The sequence below is a fragment of the Nanorana parkeri genome, unplaced genomic scaffold, assembly GCF_000935625.1.
Source record: "Nanorana parkeri isolate BGI_ZX_2015 unplaced genomic scaffold, ASM93562v1 scaffold696, whole genome shotgun sequence".
NCBI lineage: Eukaryota > Metazoa > Chordata > Amphibia > Anura > Dicroglossidae > Nanorana > Nanorana parkeri.
In genome coordinates this window covers 1-18,204 of record NW_017306964.1, presented here as the reverse complement: position 1 = coordinate 18,204, position 18,204 = coordinate 1, and the positions used below count along the sequence as shown (strand labels likewise).

Here is an 18,204-nt window from a genome sequence, read left to right as displayed (position 1 = left end):
TTGGGACCTAGGCAGTCTTCCTGCAAACTGCAGCCCTGTTTACGCGCCTGCGCACATCTCCTCTTCCTTCCCAGGAACTATGCAGTGCTGCTTACAGCGCTTCTGCCGCCTGCGAGACCATCTGGATGCCTGGTTAGACCCGGCACAGCCCACTTGAGGCCCTGGAGAAATCAGGCAACCACCCCAGAGCAACACAGTATGTAGCTTCATATTATTCTGCCTTGCTGTATAATGTATTGCTGAGATTTGTAGTCCTCTCTAGCCGGTGTATGCATTGGTGTATAATGTATTGCTAAGCTTTGTAGTCCCTCTACAGCTTGGAGTCAGCAGCAGAACTACCAGGATCGCAGCTGTGACCATGCCTTGGTGCTCCACCACTGTTTTAAACCATTAATCTGTATTGTTTTAGAAAAACTGTCACATGACACACACAAAAAAATAAAAAATATTGGTATCTGTGAGTACTTGAGGAAAAGGATCGGTACTCGGTCTTGAAAAAAATGGTATCGGTGCATCCCTACCTTAAAAGGAGAACTATGGGGGGAATTACACTCATCCCCATAGTTAGACGTGTAACACTGAAACTGTCACACGTCTGCTCTATTGATCGGAAAATCAATAAACACATAACATCGCTCGCTTTACAGGGAATCCCCCTCCCCTCTCTGTTGATGTGGTCTTAAAGAACATGATTTATTGTAACACACCTTTTTACACCCAGATGTGTGTGTATGGGACAAATTATAAGTGGTAAAAGTCCTATATAAGTTGAACAAGATGACGGTTCTGTCGAAATGACATAAAGTCACCTAAATAAAATACAAATACTGGTGAGAGGACATGGTTTCATCTCCCCTGTTCATTCACTGAACTCCCTATATTGTGTAAAACAAAAAAACTACACAAGACGTTTTGTGAATGCCCAAAGTGCTAAGTGAGTAACCAACTAAGTTTAGTGCTTACAGAAGGGCGCTTATGAACGCATTAGCATAACTAACGCATTAGCCACATACAGATGAACACCCAACAATTAGTGGTAAGATATTTGTAAACTGCAAACAGTCAAAAAACATTTTCCTGGAGTTCCACTCTTGACTACAGTGTAATGAGAGGGTCCTAAATAAACATCCTAGTCAATTGATATCCACTAAAGCAAGACCTAGATTGTTGGCAAATGAAAATGGGATTGTACAATTAGCTTGTGACTATCTTATAATACTGGACACAATCAGACCTTTAGCAGATCACAAACTAAGCAGTGCTGGAGCTGAAAGATCTTCTCCTCTATTCCAGAAGCAGTCATTTGACAGCAAGCACCACAGGCTACCTATAATTAGCATTAAAGGGTACATGAGCCAATTATGTGTGCTCAGCTGATCCTGGTTTCACTATTTGACGAAGGGCCACCAACCTTCTTTGCATAACAAGAGCGCCCTTATTTGCCCTTAAGGGTCTCTCACTGGCCTGGGGTGGGAGTGGAGTCAAGGGGTTAGCTCTATATTGAGGGAAGTGGTGCAAACAATTATTTTCATAATCAATTAGTTAGCCGATTATTTTTTCGATCGGATAAAATAAATAAATAAATTAAATACCATCCATAAAGGAGAATTATGAACCGATTTTCACTCAGCCTCATAATCTGAGCCGACCTGTGACAATGAAACTGTCACAGGTCGGCTCAGTAGATCGGGAAGTGAGCGAACATATACCGTTGCTCGCTCACTTCTCGATCTATCCCTGCAGAGAGCCGTGACTGTCACTCACACAGCTGTAGCTCGCGGTATACTGAGCTTTGGGTCGTGGAAGAATGCTATATGTGTTCTCCCGTGACCCTTAGGAGAACTATGGGGAAAAGCCCTGACCCCATAGTTCTCCTTTAACCATTTGCTGTCTGGATCAGTTTCTTACTATTTGCGCACACATGATAAAAATATACATTTTTGGCTAGAATACAGCTTCAAACCCCCAACAATGATATATGTTCTGAAAGCAGAGGCCCTGTAGAATAAAAAAATGCTAGTTGCAATTTATGTCACACGGTTTTTGCGCAAATGCTTATCAAACCAGTATTTTGAGGAAAAAATAAACTAAATTAAAATTTAGTGCACAGAAACATAATGTAGGGGCGTGGTCTGCACCACGAGACTGATGGCAGCTTGAGTTGAGAGCTCCGGCCAACAGGGACCCACACAAAGCTACTTTAGCCCCTTTTTGGACTAATATGAAGATCGGGCAGCTGGACTACCAATCCAGGGTCCGGACACCCTCGAAATCTCGAACGAACAAGCACGTTCTGGACATTTTCAGGCCCCAGAAAGCAGACGCGGGGGTATCGGGTTCAACCAATATGGCGCTCACCCAGACCAGGCCGGAGAAGGTTAAGATGCTGCGAAAGGCCGAGGAGACTGCACCCGCCTCTCAGATACACTCTTACCTACAAGACCTCCCGACTAAAGCGGAGCTCTCCTCAATGGCCTCAGACATCAAGGCGGCCCTATGCGAGGCGGTCACGGAGCTGAGACGGGACATCCAAGATGTTGGACAACGCATGATGGCAGTGGAGTCGGCGGGCCGCGGGAGAGACATGGCGATCCGCCAGCTCCAAAGTCAGTGCTATGCCACAGCACGTAACCTGATCGACATGCGGAGGCATCTGGAAGATCTCGATAACAGGGGACGCAGGGCCAACATTCGACTCAGAGGGATCCCTGAGACGATCCTGCCTAATGCTATCCCAGATGCACTGAGACACATCTTTAATGATTTACTGGAACGCCCGGCAGAATCCCCCATAGAACTTGTTAGAGCTCACAGGGCCTTGAGACCCAGAGCCGCAGCCGAGGATATACCCAGGGATGTCATATGCTGCTTGCTCAGCTTCCCTCTGAAAGAGGAGATTCTTCAGAAGGCCAGAACCAGGGAAGCGGTTCTGATTGAGGGATGTTCAGTTACGCTGTTCCAGGACTTATCGGTGATTACGCTGCAGCAACGCAGGGCCTTGCGCCCCCTTCTAGCCTGCCTACGTGACAAGGGCATCATCTATCGTTGGCGTTTCCCGTTCTGCCTCGTGGCAACCTATAGGGGGCAGACGGCTATGATCCGCCTGCCTGAGGATGTACCAGACTTCTGCAGCCGCTTGGGAATATCGGAGGTCCAGATCCCTGACTGGTATGCGGACCTTAGGCGGGTACCAGAAGCCATGGAGGGACCTGACCCGATGGAGTGGGCGACGCCACCCCGTCTACGGCAGGGGGAGGCCGGAGGAGCCGGGATGCGCCCGCGGAGGCAACGGAAACAGCGTGAGGGCAGAGAAGAAGAAGTCTCCCGTCCCATACCAGCGGATGCCAATAATCTTGCCCCCCGGTCGCCATAGAGGGATATGCGGTCTGACCACCGAACCATAGGTCAAGAATGGACACTCACAGCCCCATTTTTCTTTTTTCCTACACTCAGTTGATGTTTTTGATGTTTCAAGCAGCCAGTTTGGAGCTGCGCAAAGGTTATTGGCACAGACTCCCAGAGGCATCCTTGTTGCGGCCTTAGGGCAAGGAGGCCCGCCGTGGTTCTTCAAGATCAGCTCCAGGATTCCCGAATACGGACACGAAGTATAGCTAAGTGGGCCTGCAATGGGAATGGTTGGGTTGAGACCCTTGCTTTCCCCGATGCCCGGGGCCGGGACTGTGTTGCGCGCCTTCACCCCCCTCCTCCGGTGCTCCCATCGGCTGCATGGGGGAGGGCTGCGAGGCGAAGGAGGACGGGGGGTCAGAGGGGGGTGCGGGTGTATTGCATGTGGTAGTGGGGTCCTTCACACCCCTACACTGATCGGTCACTAGCACGGTTAATGGGCAGGGGGGGGTACACCTAGCAGAGAATGGGCCTTAGAGGATAGGAAAGCTCTAGTCTCCTATATCTAATACCCGAAAGATGTCTGCGTTACCTGCTGGGTGGTGCTGATGTTTATACGTTCATAAGTTAGAATGTTCACTTGTCCAATTGTTGTAATATATGCTTGCGAATTGTGGGTCCCCTCCCTTGGGAGGCCGGATCTCTGGTTCCTGTTATTGGTTTTTCGTGTAGGTAGACCTCGGATCCCGAAGTGGGGAGACTTGCTGAAGGCTACGTGCCCGAAGCAAGGCATCACCCCCTAACATCCCCTGTACACTAAAACCCGGGCGCGGCCCTGGAGTGGATGATTTCTCCCCTCCAGCTGTCATTTGGCCTGAGGTAGGGGTACTTCTCTTGCCATTGTTCTGTTCTATTGTTTACTACTTCTGCATAAGACCTAGACCCACTTCTGTGCAGGTCAGGGACTTTATAGTTGTACTTTAGCTGTTTCCTTCTCTAACTTCCTATACCTTCGCCTCCGCTTCCTTTCCGTCCGGGGGTCGGCACCATGGAAGAGCCCGGGCCCTGATGGATTACCGTCCCAGTATTACAAGAGTTATAAAGATCTCCTAGGGCCGCACTTCCTCGCAGCTTTCAATGGCATTCGTGGGGGAACTACCCTCCCTCGCCAGTCATTGGAAGCGCACATTACGGTCATCCCCAAAGAAGGCAAGGACACCCAGATCTGCTCGAGCTATAGGCCCATATCCTTGCTTAATGTAGACTTGAAATTGTTCACCAAGATCCTGTCGAATCGCCTTCTCCCGCACATCCCAACTTTGGTGGGTGAACAGCAGGTGGGTTTTGTCCCTGGCCGAGAGGCCAGAGACAACACGACACAGGCAATCAACCTTATCCACCTAGCAGAGGCAGGGCGGGTACAGGCGATTGTGCTTTCTACAGATGCAGAGAAGGCATTCGACAGGGTCGCATGGGATTTCATGACGGAAGTCCTTAAGCATATGGGTCTTGGCCGACAGATGATGGGTTGGATGGGGGCAATCTACTCAGACACGTGGGCTAGGGTCCGTACCACGGGCTCCATTTCCGCTCCGTTTGCAATTACAAACGGTACAAGACAGGGTTGTCCCCTATCACCCATCATCTTCATATTGACACTGGAACCGTTTCTTCGTCTGGTACAGGCCGAACCGGAGGTGAAGGGGGTCGGTCAGCGAGGCACAGAGCATAAGGTGGCAGCTTATGCGGATGACATGCTGTTTTTCCTGACGGACCCACGAACCTCCATGGTGAAGCTATTGCAAATGTTTAAAGAATATGGGGACCTGTCTAACCTCTCCATCAATTACAGGAAATCTGAGGCCTTAGCCCTGAATGATGTAGGAGGAGGATCTACAGACCTGCAGAGCTTATTCCGAGTACGATGGGAGCGAAAGGCCATAAAATATCTGGGGATATACCTCACTTCCTCCATTGCAGATCTGTTCAGTCTAAATTTCCAACCGCTCCTAGCGACGGTAAAGCGGGATCTCCAGAGCTGGAGGCCTCTTTCTGTATCCTGGTTCGGGAGGGCCGCCCTGGTTAAGATGATTGTTCTGCCAAAGTTGCTCTATATGTTCCAGACAATTCCGATCTGAATTCCAGGGTCGTTCTTTACACATGTAGATGCGGAATTCAGACGCTTTATTTGGCAGGATAAACATCAGAGAGTGTCGTGGTCCCTCTTGAAAACCCCCAAGACAAAGGGGGGTTTGGGAGTCCCACCTATGGATACTATAGAGCCTGCTATGTTGTGTTTACTTGTGTTATCTTTGACTAATATTTAAATTTGTTTGATGATCTGAAACATTAACGTGTGACAAACGTGCAAAACAATGACAAATCAGGAAGGGGGCCAACACTTTTTCACACAACTGTAGATACTAAACATGTCAAGCCTCACAGTACAAATAATCCGGCGGCTGTATAGACGCCGAATCACTTGTACATTAACAGCCATCGCCGGCTGTTAAAAATGACACCAAGAACACGGCTGGTGCAGCAGCTATGTTTTAACCACTTCTGCGGGCCGCCATCTATAGAGGTATTGTGGCCCGGAAGTGGTTAATTATAAATAAAATACACAAATGCAGTACTACAAAGTTTACTTCAGAATAAAACTGCATGCATCATTTTTTTTTTAGTCGCACTGCAAAGCACAGCGCGTTCCAGTGCGGGTGATCACACTCCGGGTGGGAAGTGCATTGGGGTGCCATTGAAATGAATGGCCCTGCAACGCACCTCCACATCCACTTCCTAGTTATTAAGCACACAACATCTATGTGGATATAGTTTTCAAGGTAGAACAAATGCTTTGCTTAGAGGGCAAGTAAAAAAAAAATCAAAATTCTTGTTGTGTTTAACCCTTTCGCTGCCAAGGACGTACGCCATACGGAGGTACAAAAGTGCTTCCGGCTGGCCAGCTCAGTATGCCGTACGGACCTGGCATTTACAGTTCTACTATAAGCTCATGGTCGCTCTAGCGACCATGAGCTTATAGTAGAACTGTTCCCCGGACTGTCCCCTTCAAATTAATAGCTGTCATCAGCGGCTCACAAGCCGCTGATGACTGCTATCATCAAAAAAAGTGTACAAAAAACTAATTAAAAAAAAAGCACAACCCCTCCCTCCCCCCACATAACATACACATATTGAGGTGTACGCCATGCACATGCGCTGCAGTGTGTTGTTGGAACGCATCGCATGATTTTTTTTTAATGTATTTTTTTCTTTAAAAAAATAAATAAATGATCTGTGGCAGCGCATGGCTAAGCTTTGTGACGCATTGCCATGCGTTGTGATCTTTGTGTTGCAATAAATATACGCCTGTATCATTTTATCACAACACAAACACCAACACAGCGTAAAAACAAATTTTTAACATAAGTCGCTTATTTACAGTTTTGCGTATCGTAATTTTTTTACCTTTTCACAAAAAGGCGCAATTTCAAATTTGCAAATATTTGTTATTTATTAACTCAATACAGTTTTATCTTTTAGATTTAGTCAGAATTTTTTTTTTTTGTGCACTGATACTGATTTTAGGGTTTTATCAATCGAATTGTGTATTTTTATCGGTTTATTATTAATTTGAGAAACATTTGCGCAATTATCGCACGGCCTACAAATTTAGTATCACCATCTTTTTATTCTACCGGGCCTGCGCTTTCAGAAAATATATGGTTTGGGGGGTCTTTTACAAACGCTAGCAACGCAGCAGTTGAAAATCAAATCAATGGGAAAAGTTGCCGACATCTGGAGCCAGGCAGGGATCTGTGACTCGATGGATCCACGCTGCTGACCCCCGCTTGTAGGGGCTGCGGCAACGGGGATAAAAAAATCTCCAGGGTTGGGGGGTGGGGCAGAGTTGCAAGCGTCGGCTGGCGGGGAGAAGCCACAAGTTTCAGGATGGCCGAGCGGTGAGTAGAACGATGCCGCTGTCATCCTGTCAGTTTCCGGATGACAGCGGCTCTGTGCGTGGCCGTACGGAGGATCGATAAGTATCATTGATATTTACCGATCCTCTGTGCAGCACAAACACCGGAGTGATCGCGTGATCACTCCGGTGTTTGTAAATAACTGGGGACACATAGGGGGTTATTCACAAAGCTGCCGAAGGCAGCCGTGTGAATAACCAACACGAAGTGAAGTGAGCCGAACGCCGTTTGGCTATTCACTTCAGGCTTGTACAGCTGATTTCAGCCGTACACCGACTGAAATCAGCCGTACAACGGCTTGCTGCGGCTGGGTTTGGGTCGGCCGAAGTGCAGAAGGAGTTTGACTCAGCTAATCCAACATCTGGATCGGCTTAGCCGAACCTCCGGCAGGCTACTCGTTGCTGTTCGGCCTATTCTCATAGGGCCCAAACAGCAGTGAGTGAATAGCCGAATGCCGGAGAGCGCCCTTCGGCTCAGCTATTCTATTCTGCTCGGTACCTCTGTGGTACCGAGCAGAATAGAAAAAGTAGAGAAAAATGAGAAAATGATTGGGCGGAGCTAGCAGTGACAGCTAGCTCCGCCAAACTTTTTCTATTGCACGGGACCAGTTGTCATTAAAATGAGAGCTTGTCGGAACCGGCGGTCATATCAAAGCCGGCTCCGACAAGCTCTCATGACAGTCCAGGGCGCCTGGTTACTAGGTAACCAGGAGATGCTGAACTGTCATTGCACACTGAGAACCTGGCGGAGCCGCTGGGATATAATGGCGGTTCCGCCAGGTTCTCGGTGTGTAATGGCAGTCCAGCGTCCCCTGGTTACTAGGTAACCAGGAGATGCTGAACTGTCATTACACATTGAGAACCTGGTGGAGCCACCGTGATATGGCGGCTCCGTCAGGTTCTCAGTGTGTAATGACAGTCCAGCGTCACCTGGTTACTAGATAACCAGGAGATGCTGAATACCATGCACATGCGCTGCAGTGCGTTGTTAGAACGCATCACAATACATGATCTTTTTTATTTATTTTCTTTTAAAAAAACATTACATTAACTGTGGCAGCGCATGGCAAAGCTTTGTGACTAATTGCCATGCGTTGTGATACCTTGTGTTGCAATTAAATATACACCTGTATCATTTTATCACAACACAAACACCAAAACAATTTTTTACATAAGTCGATTTACAGTTTTGCATACCTTCATTTTTTTACCTTTTCGCAAAAAGGCGCAATTACAAATTTGTTAATATTTGTTATTTATTAACTCAATACAGTTTTATCTTTTAGAGTTAATCAGAAAATAATTTTTTTTGTGCACGGATACTGATTTTGGTGTGTTTTAACAATTGGATTGTGTATTTTTATTGGTTTATTATTAATTTGAGAAACATTTGCGCAATTATCGCAGGGCCTACAAATTTAGTATCACCATCTTTTTATTCTACCGGGCCTGCGCTTTCAGAAAATATATGGTTTGGGGGGTCTTTTACAAACGCTAGCAACGCAGCAGTTGAAAATCAAATCAATAGGAAAAAATTGCAAAAATGGCTTGGCCAGCTGATTTGAAAAATGTTCTGGAGGGCTTGGCAGCGAAAGGGTTAAGACAGTTTAATATTAACAATTATTTAAAACTCATAAGATCACATTGAAATCACACAATAACCCCCAGTGGTCACTGGGAAATCGACCACAGTCCAGTTTTTCAGTGCCAAGCAAATCCAAAGACTGAGGAATGACTTGGCCGCCATCTAGAGCAGAGCGGTACAGTATTCGGTCAAAACGCAGCCTGCAGCTGTTTGGAATCTTCAAGTTGTTGTTCATTTTTGTGTCCCATGTATAACGGCAATGTTCAGGCTTCCCCAGAAATTCCCAAACATCCATGATGGGACTGGGCAGGCCGCCTATCTTTTTAACCTGTCAATGAAACAAGATTATGTCTCTGGTCAGTGTAAAGTGTCTATATGAAAGCATCTCCAGTCATTTTCTTTGGAATTTAGAGCGGGGAATGGTTAGAACCAGCTAGGTTTTCATTGATGTGTCCCCTTTTGAGATCTCTTCTCCCTTCCTGTCTCAGGTCAAAAGAGAGGGGCAATCCCTCAAACCCAAACCAGGGAACAGCATTACATTCGGAGGACTGCTTAATATTGAGGGACAGAAAGAGGGAAAATTTGCCCACAGACAATCAAAATCTGGCTTTGAAGCTGAACTCCACGCAGATATGAAAATTAATTTGTAAGAGCACTTGAACATGACTATTTCAGCCTCTTGTACTCCTTTCTTACACCAGCACTTAGACTGGGAAAGGGAGGGCCAATGCCTAGGTCCAATCATTAGTCCTGCATTGTCATGTGCAGACAAGATCAGAGAGTTGACCTCAGTCAGTTTATGATCCTTCACTATCCAATCATAAGCTGGGGCAGGGAGGCAACTCAATCCTCAGAACTTGACTGGACATAAATACACATACATTTTCAGCTACAACGGCTCCTATATATACACATTTCTACTGTTTATTTAGTAGATTATGTGGAGTTCAGCTCTTAAGTTTGCAACCTCCTTAAAGGAATTCTGTGCTGCAAGAATAAGGTGACAGCCACTGTTGACCACCAATTCTGAAAATGCTAATTGCCTGGCTGACATGCTAATTTAAAGGCTCACTGATCCAGAACAAAGATCCAAATCACAAATTCATTAATCACAAATACATTCATTTCATTTGAGTACACTTGGATTTGTATCAGTGACTTACTGAAGCCGGAGACAGCTAAGTAATTAGCATTTCCAGAAGTAAGCAAAGGTAACCTACCTTCTGGACAAGCCAGAGAAATGGGTTTTACTTTTGAGGGAGGGGAAATTTTTGTTTATCTAATATTCAAGTAATAAAACAAATCATATATTATTGCTTATTGTTGTGTTTATTTGAAGTAAAGCAACCCATGTTTGAGGAATTCTTTTTGCCGTGTTCTTTTCTTACAGTCATTTTCCCCCTGTCTACATACTTTTATTTGTTAAGGCTGCATTTAATCCAGCACAGCCATTTGTTTGCGTCAGCAGTCATAGTGCTGATGCACAGATCCTGGCACATCATACTAGTTACTTTTTTGGTAGAACTTTATTGAAAGGTAACATTTTATTAAGTTCTATGGGCACAGCGCCGCGTTGCAATGCAGTGGTATGAACTGAGCCCATCTGTGACAACCCAAATTGCCTTGTCTTGCGTTGGGGCTGCACTGGAAAAAATGCCAGCAAAGCCCCAACACATTTGGTGTGAATTCAGCCTTAAACTGTGCATGGCATCCTGTAATTTATAGGGTCACACAGACATGTCAAACCCATAAATAGGCAACATTAGTATATACTATACCGACCTCTTGGTCTCTTAGGTTAGTATCACCAGCAAATATCACAGTAGTTGATGATGGAACCTCCAAAATCTTCTGCAGTACAACGCCCAGCTGCTTCAGCCGTTCCTTTGCATGCTCTTTGGTGCTTTCTAAGTGGGAAGTCATGAGGCAGATGTCATTGCCACAGAGTTTTACCTAGAAGGGAGCAGTAGCTTCATTATACACCCAGGATGAATAATAGGAACACATTAGGGCAAATACCGAGAAGTCTATAAAGGTAAGAGCTGGCCAGATATGTAGTAAATGAGGGGAGGCGGGGATAAGCTGGAGTTTGGGATACTAGCCTATCATTGGCTAAACAATAGCTGAGCCAACAGGGAAACAATCAAAGATGCAATCATTTGAAAGAGCACATTCTTAGAAGAATAAGCAGCCCAAAAAAAAGGAATTTGGAGTAAATCTGCAAAGGCAGCAATATTGTAGAAATGCAACGTTTGTCCATAAATCTTTCCAGCATGTATACACAAATAGAAGCACAAGAGGGTATTGCGTTATTAAAGCAGAACTGTGGTTCAGTTATGATTGATCAAAGTGAAAGTAGATTTCACAGGAAGTCTTTACCTTTGGGTTATACTGCCGTCTACAGGAGGATTGTACACTAGCAATTAAGCATAACCGCTCCTACTATCAAAATGTCGGGAGGATGAAAAGTCTCAGTTAATAAAAGCATAACCTAATTTTTTGCCAACATTTATTTTCTTCGATTCTTTTTTCTCTTCAACCAAGATTCTGCTCTAAATCACTGCTTGAGCTGGTCTCTAAAATTGCAGCTAACTGGAGCAGCCTTTTTTCATCCTAGATTAGGGATGTCATGTCTGGACCGCACTGGACTGGATGTTGCAGAGCTAGCCTAGTAGCAACCGTCAGGCACTGACTCCCATGCAAGGTGTTTTCCAGACGCCATTCAAGGTGGAGTGTCACGCACTTTGTCTCTCGCCATTCAGCGTCAAGGAAGCATCTCCCCATTGCTACTTCTGCTTTGCAAGGAGGCACAGTGAAATACAATCTCCACTCTGTTCCTACTGCATGCCTACAGTGACTTGTCATCTCAAGTCATCTGGCCACCACCAGTTACCAAGGTTTTGTGGGTACCTGAGGCCTTGCCTCATAGCCCAAATTTAGTTGCTTCACCCCCACTCAATTGCAACATGTCTGTATCCAGCCAGATTGGGAGAATCCCCTCCCTTATCTCTATGGCTCTATGCACGCTTTTGCACCTTCATCTGCAGAATCTATACCAGAACTGCCTGCGGCTAGACCATCAGGCTGTTACCATCTTGTGACAATTTGCGAGATGAGTTGCCTCTGTCTCTCCCTGATGACAGTTTTGGCTCTTACTGATGCAGTACATACTACTCACCTTCATTTGGAGGATCAGCCTGCTGTCTCCAGTTTTGAGTCTTTCAGAGCTCTTACAGCTGCAAGAAATCTTCCCATTGCACCCACTTTTTGAAGTGTTCCTCTATGGCAGTGGTCCCCAAACTGTTTTGATTTGGGCACCCCTTTAACAGCCCATTTACAATAATGTTACCCCCCTCTCCTAAGTGTGTGAGGGGTGTTTGGGCAGGGACAGAGTAAGGGGGCAGGATAAATAGTGCCATGTGGAGAGTACCGTACTGAAACGTTAATGGTTGCAGCATGTATCGCAACAGTGCCAATTGCTGTGGAGCACCACAGATATACAATCAGTGCAATACGCAACACTGATTCACAGTGTAATGTTACTCAGACTCCAGCAGCAACACTGTCTTGGCTCATCTCCAGGCTCTGCCCCCCACCCAGAATATCAATCTGCAGGGGGACTGACGTGCAGGCCGGAACTACAGATGGAGTGAAGTACTGCTAATTATGTTGTCCCTGTCTACTGCTCCACAGCCTATCTGCCATTAGCATTTTTTTGTGCCCCCGCCAGTACTGCCCCAGGTTGGGAACCGCTTCTCTATGTGGTTCGGTACACCACAATGGGTCCTGGATATTTCCTGAGTGCTTGCTGGATTTGTTCCTGTTTGGCAAGGATTTTATTAAACAGTGGTCTATACGCGCTGTGTATATGCTAGTGACCCACCTTTACACTAGACTAGTTCAGAGCATACTTACATTCAAGGATTCTACTGCCCAAAAGTCAGAATCCCTCTTTAGAACCCAGTTCTTGCAGGCGGGCGCTGCCCTACACCCTACTCTGGCAAACCATGGCAGAATACTCTAAATCTTTCAAAGGAGATCTCTCCACTGGATCCGGTGGATCCTTTCCCGGTAGAGCAAGCGAAACAGATGTCTGAAGTCTTAAGGTGCACATACACCTTACAATTATCTGCAGATTTTCTGTGGTCAGATGGAAAAAGTGCAACAGATTCCTCCATCTACGCTACACTGTGTGGATGAAGGAATCTCCCACCGAGCCAAGCTTCAGTATCTTGCTAGTCGGCCCCGCTGGCTGTCAACATACCTGAACAATCTGATTGGATGCAGGCAATGTTCAGGTGTTTTGAGAGCCAGCGGGGCCGACTAGCAGGATTACGGAAGCTTGGCCCAGGTGGAGATTACTCCATCCACACAGTTAAGTGTAGATGGAGGAATCTGTTGCACCTTTTCCATCTGACCACAGAAAATCTGCAGATAATTGTAAGGTGTATGGCCAGCTTAACACTTCAGCTGTGATTGCCTGGAAGCATCTAGACTTCCATGTAGCAATGCTAGAAGGCTTTCATCACCTGCAGGCAATATAAGCCAGAATAGTTTTTCAGTAGAAGGATCTAAAGCATTCTTGCTTTCAGGTCCCTTTCTCTTGGTCTACAGTCTATTCTCACATTACCTCTGTCCTTCCGAAGCACCCTTCACAATATTGGATTCAGTCGTTTTTCGTTGTTTTAAGAGCGTGCAAAATAGTGTGCCTTGATATATTAGGTATCCATCTATTCAATGCAACCTCATCTTTTATATTTTACCCCCAAAAAATTGGATTTTATTGCGTTTGTCTCATATAAATTTAGGGAATATAAGAAGAAAAAAAAAATCACCAGGAAGATTCATATGCAGTGATAATTTGGTAAATTTCACATTCAATATTTTTTTAAACATGCCCCCTAGAGATGTACATATGCACAAATACACATGTCTATACAGGAATACATACTCAAGCAAACATACACTATACCGGTATTACCAAAAGTATTGGGACACCCCTCTAAATCATTGGATTCAGGTGTTCCGTGAAATTCCCTTGCTACTAAATATTCCACGGTCAACTGTTAGTGGCATTATAACAAAGTGGAAGCAACTGGGAACAACAGCAACTCAGCCACAAAGTGGTAGGCCAAGTAAAATGACAGAATGGGGTCAGCGCATGCTGAAGCGCACAGTGCGCAGAAGTCACCAACTGTCTGCAGAGTCAATAGCTACAGACCTCCAAACTTCGTGTGGCCTTCAGATTGGCACAACAACAGTGCGTAGAGAGCTTCATGGAATTCGTTTCCATGGCTGAGCAGCTGCATCCAAGCCTTACATCACCAAGTGCAATGCAAAGTGTTGGATGCAGTGGTGTAAAGGACGCCGCCGCTGGACTCTAGAGAAGTGGAGACGTGTTCTCTGGAGTGACGAATCACATTTCTCTGTCTGGCAATCCGATGGACGTGTCTGGGTTTGGTGGTTGCCAGGAGAACGGTACTTGCCTGACTGCATTGTGCCAAGTGTAAAACTTGGTGGAGAGGGGATTATGCTGTGGGGTTGTTTTTGCAGGGGGGTGGGCTTGGCCCCTTAGTTCCAGTGAAGGGAACTCTTAAGGCATCAGCATACCAAGACATTTTGATCAATTTCATGCTCCCAACTTTGTGGATACAGTTTGGGGATGGCCCCTTCCTGTTCCAACATGACTGCGCACCAGTGCACAAAACAAGGTCCATAAAGGCATGGGAGAGCAAGTTTGGGGTGGAGGAACTTGACCGACCTGCACGAGACCTGACCTCAACCTGATAGAACACCTTTGGGATGAATTAGAGCAGAGACTACAAGCCAGGCCTTCTCGTCCAACATCAGTACCTGACCTCACAAATGCGCTTCTGGAAGAATGGTCAAACATTCTCATAGACACACTCTTAAACCGTGTGGACAGCCTTCCCAGAAGAGTTGGAACTGTTATAGCTGCAAAGGGTGGGCCAACTCAATATTGAACTCTACGGACTAAGACTGGGATGCCATTAAAGTTCATGTGCGTGTATAGGCAGGCGTCCCAATACTTTTGGTAATATAGTGTATATACAAAGAAACCCACACCTACAGATACACTTATTCAGGTAAACATACAGACAGGCAAACAGATGCACACATACAGATGGACATAGTAAAATGCTGCACTAGATTAATAACAATGGGGTATCAGTTACAATGATTATGCAGCCATATGATGTCTTGATTATTTGAACCTGGGAAAACTTCAGGCCTAGGACAGTAAGCCACATGCATACCTGTATATAGTCTTGGTATGCAATGTATATATGCATATATGAAAAATGCATTTTTATCTCACTAGATGATTTTGCCAAGGTTATAACTTACATTAACCACCAATAAATTCCTCATCATGGAAGTTGTTGGAAAAGGAACAATTTCTTGGCTTACTAGTTTTGCTCTGGATTTTTTCAGCATTATGGCAGTGAAGTATCTACCTTCATTTCCTACAAAATGGATAATTTCAGTTAGGATTAAGATTACTTAAAAAAATACACTTCTAGTTCACTTCACTAGCTCATGCAGGGACTATGAAATTGCCCCAAGGGGTAGGAGGAGAAAAAAAAAATCAGTCCACCCAGAACAAATGATGATGCTTCAGTTTGGAAACCCATTACCCAAAGTCTTCCCATATTTCCCTGGGATGTCTGTAAGGCCTACACTTTATTTTCCACCTTTGCTTAAATCTCACCCCAACACCAAATTGCTGCTGCTGGGTAGAATTGGCCTACAAAAGCAAAATAACTGAACTTCCTGTGGGGAGTCCTCACCAGTAGCGTGTAAGACCAGAAAAACTCAAATCAAATAGTACAGAGTCCAATAGCTGACATTTTTTCGTGTAAACTTAGGCAAAAATCCGGTCACATCTAGTAAAATGATGTTTTGTGGATCTTCAGTGGAATGCTGCTTCATACCTGCCAAGCAAACCCCTGAATTTGCCACAATGGGCTTACACAAAGGTTTTGTTGTTGCAAAAGACAAAACTGCAGTGATCTAAGGCCCCGTTCACATATAGCGAGATACCTTTTGCAGCGCGTGTATACGGCCGGGATAGCGCGACTTTCGGGGCGACGTTCCAGCGACGATCCAGCGACGGTAGCGCGACCTTCCCCGTCGGGCTCCATAGAAAAAAAGTAAAATCGCGCAAAATCCGCCGAAAAAAGGGTCCGGTAGAAGCGACTTGCGACCGCGACATGGAGTTAAGACAGCTCCATTGAATAACATTGGCCGGCGACTTCTCGCGATATCGCGCGGCAAAAATGCGCGATATCGCGGCGGAAATCGCGCGACAATTCGCTATATGTGAACGGGGCCTTAGTATCACATTGAAGCATGCACATGTGCTAACAAGGAACATGCTGATAGGAAGAGAACGGTCAGAAACCATAGTTGACATGCCAGTGTTGTATTCTGGTTTTGTACTGCCCTAGGCAAAACTAAACTTAGGCATCACCTCCCAATCTATATTTGTTCCACCCCTTCCTGTTTAAAGTGGAATTTTACCCATATCTTTAAAATAAACACACCTTTAGAAATGTTTAGTAATGCCAATCTGCAAAACAAATACTTCTAGATAATTGCAGGCTTTGTATTCTTTGAATACCTTATTTCTCTTTTCTTCCCCAGTCTTCTGGCAGTGGCCATGTTTACTAAGGGCAGATTACTAGCTCTCCTTTTTACTTCCTGGATTTCTGGCACATGTGACTAGGACATGTGACCATGAACATCATCTCAGGGGCGGAAAATGCCTTTCCCTGAGATTACAGAGATTTCCCAGCAATGATCTGCTGATGACAAGGCAATCCCAGTGTGCATTTCTTTGGCAAACTGAAATCACTTTGCCCTTTCAAAGCAGGAAGTGAATGCTCTGTAAATTTATTTCTTTTTTAAATTACAGCAATTTACACCTGACATGTCTATGTTATTATTAATCATCATACATAGAGGCGTGCATTGGTAGAATTAGATTTTTGAGTGTAAAGGTTTAAGACCTTTCGTGTAACCAGTCAGTCGCTGGATACAGTGCGCATGCTGTAACCAGCTTCTAAGACCTAGTGTCTTTTTCCGTGAAAAAAATAAAATAAGACACTGTCTTATTTTCGGGGGAAACACGGTGCGTGAATAATATAATGCTAAGTATCAAATAGATCACATATAACTGATATCATTAATAAATACTCATAAATAGTAAAACGTATCTCTCATTGTAATATCAACAGTAGAGATTAGGTGCAAATTGGTAAATAAAAGTCCACCATAAATTAATGTAAAAAGAAAAAGGGACAAAAAAAAGTGACAAAGTGCCAAGGTATAAAAAACATCAGTGATAAGTCCTTCTTAGCCCTGGTTCACACCTGAACGTTTTGTAGCGCGTTCTACGCTCGACGAACGCTCTACAAAACGCTCAAAAATATAAATCCCATTGTCTTCAATGGTCTCGCTCCCACCTTGGCGTATTTCCGCCCGTCCCTAACGTGCTACAAAATGGCCCACGCCTGAAAAGGTACAGGTACTACTTTGGGCCGTTTTGTTGCGCGTTTCCATTGGGATACAGCCAAGTAGCATTCGGAAACGCGCGACGGTCACGCGACTTTTTTTTACCGCGAATCGCGGTTTAAAAAACGCACGACAGACGCGCATATGCAATACGCCTAGGTGTGAATGAGACCTTATAGCTGTAGTGTTCAAACTTTCACGGTGACTGTGAAAAACACTGCACTCGCCGGACTTCCATATTCAAAGAGGCATAACAATCACGGATCGCAATCACAGTGAACGTTTGCTCCTCCACTCGCAATAGGAACTTCCTCCTCCACTCTGTGCTCTTTCACTAGAAAGCTTCCGGTTCATGTGTGGTCGTTTAAAAAACGTATCCGTTCCCCAGAGAGGATAATAAACACATAGTGTAATATGCCAAAACAGGTTTTCATTTAAAAAACGTTTAAAAACACTTACAAGATTCCCAGAAACAATCGCTTTTTCAAAAAATATTCCAATCCGTCATGAACAAGCCAGTCGAATAATCACACAATTAAAATCCTTCCAACTCAGCGTGTCCCAAACCTCCACTGGACACGCACTGAGGTTGGGACACGCTAAGTTGGAAGAATATGGAAGTCTGGCGAGTGCAGTGTTTTTCAGGCACCGGGAGTTTGCACACTACAGCTATAGGAAGGACTTATCACTGATGTTTTTTACATCTTGGCACTTTGTCACTTTTTTTTTTTGCATCAATTTATGGTGGACTTTTAATTAC

At 45.1% G+C, this 18,204-nt stretch overlaps 1 protein-coding gene across 1 annotated transcript; it reads right to left on the bottom strand.

Moving 5' to 3' along the window:
- Nucleotides 1-8,952: 8,952 nt before the first annotated feature.
- Nucleotides 8,953-15,394, bottom strand: LOC108792897 (tyrosyl-DNA phosphodiesterase 2-like; the record flags this gene model as incomplete). Its single annotated transcript, XM_018563784.1, has 3 exons — nucleotides 8,953-9,234; nucleotides 10,689-10,859; nucleotides 15,276-15,394. Coding segments are annotated over 3 exons (572 nt in total), but the record flags the coding sequence as incomplete, so codon positions are not given.
- Nucleotides 15,395-18,204: the final 2,810 nt, after the last annotated feature.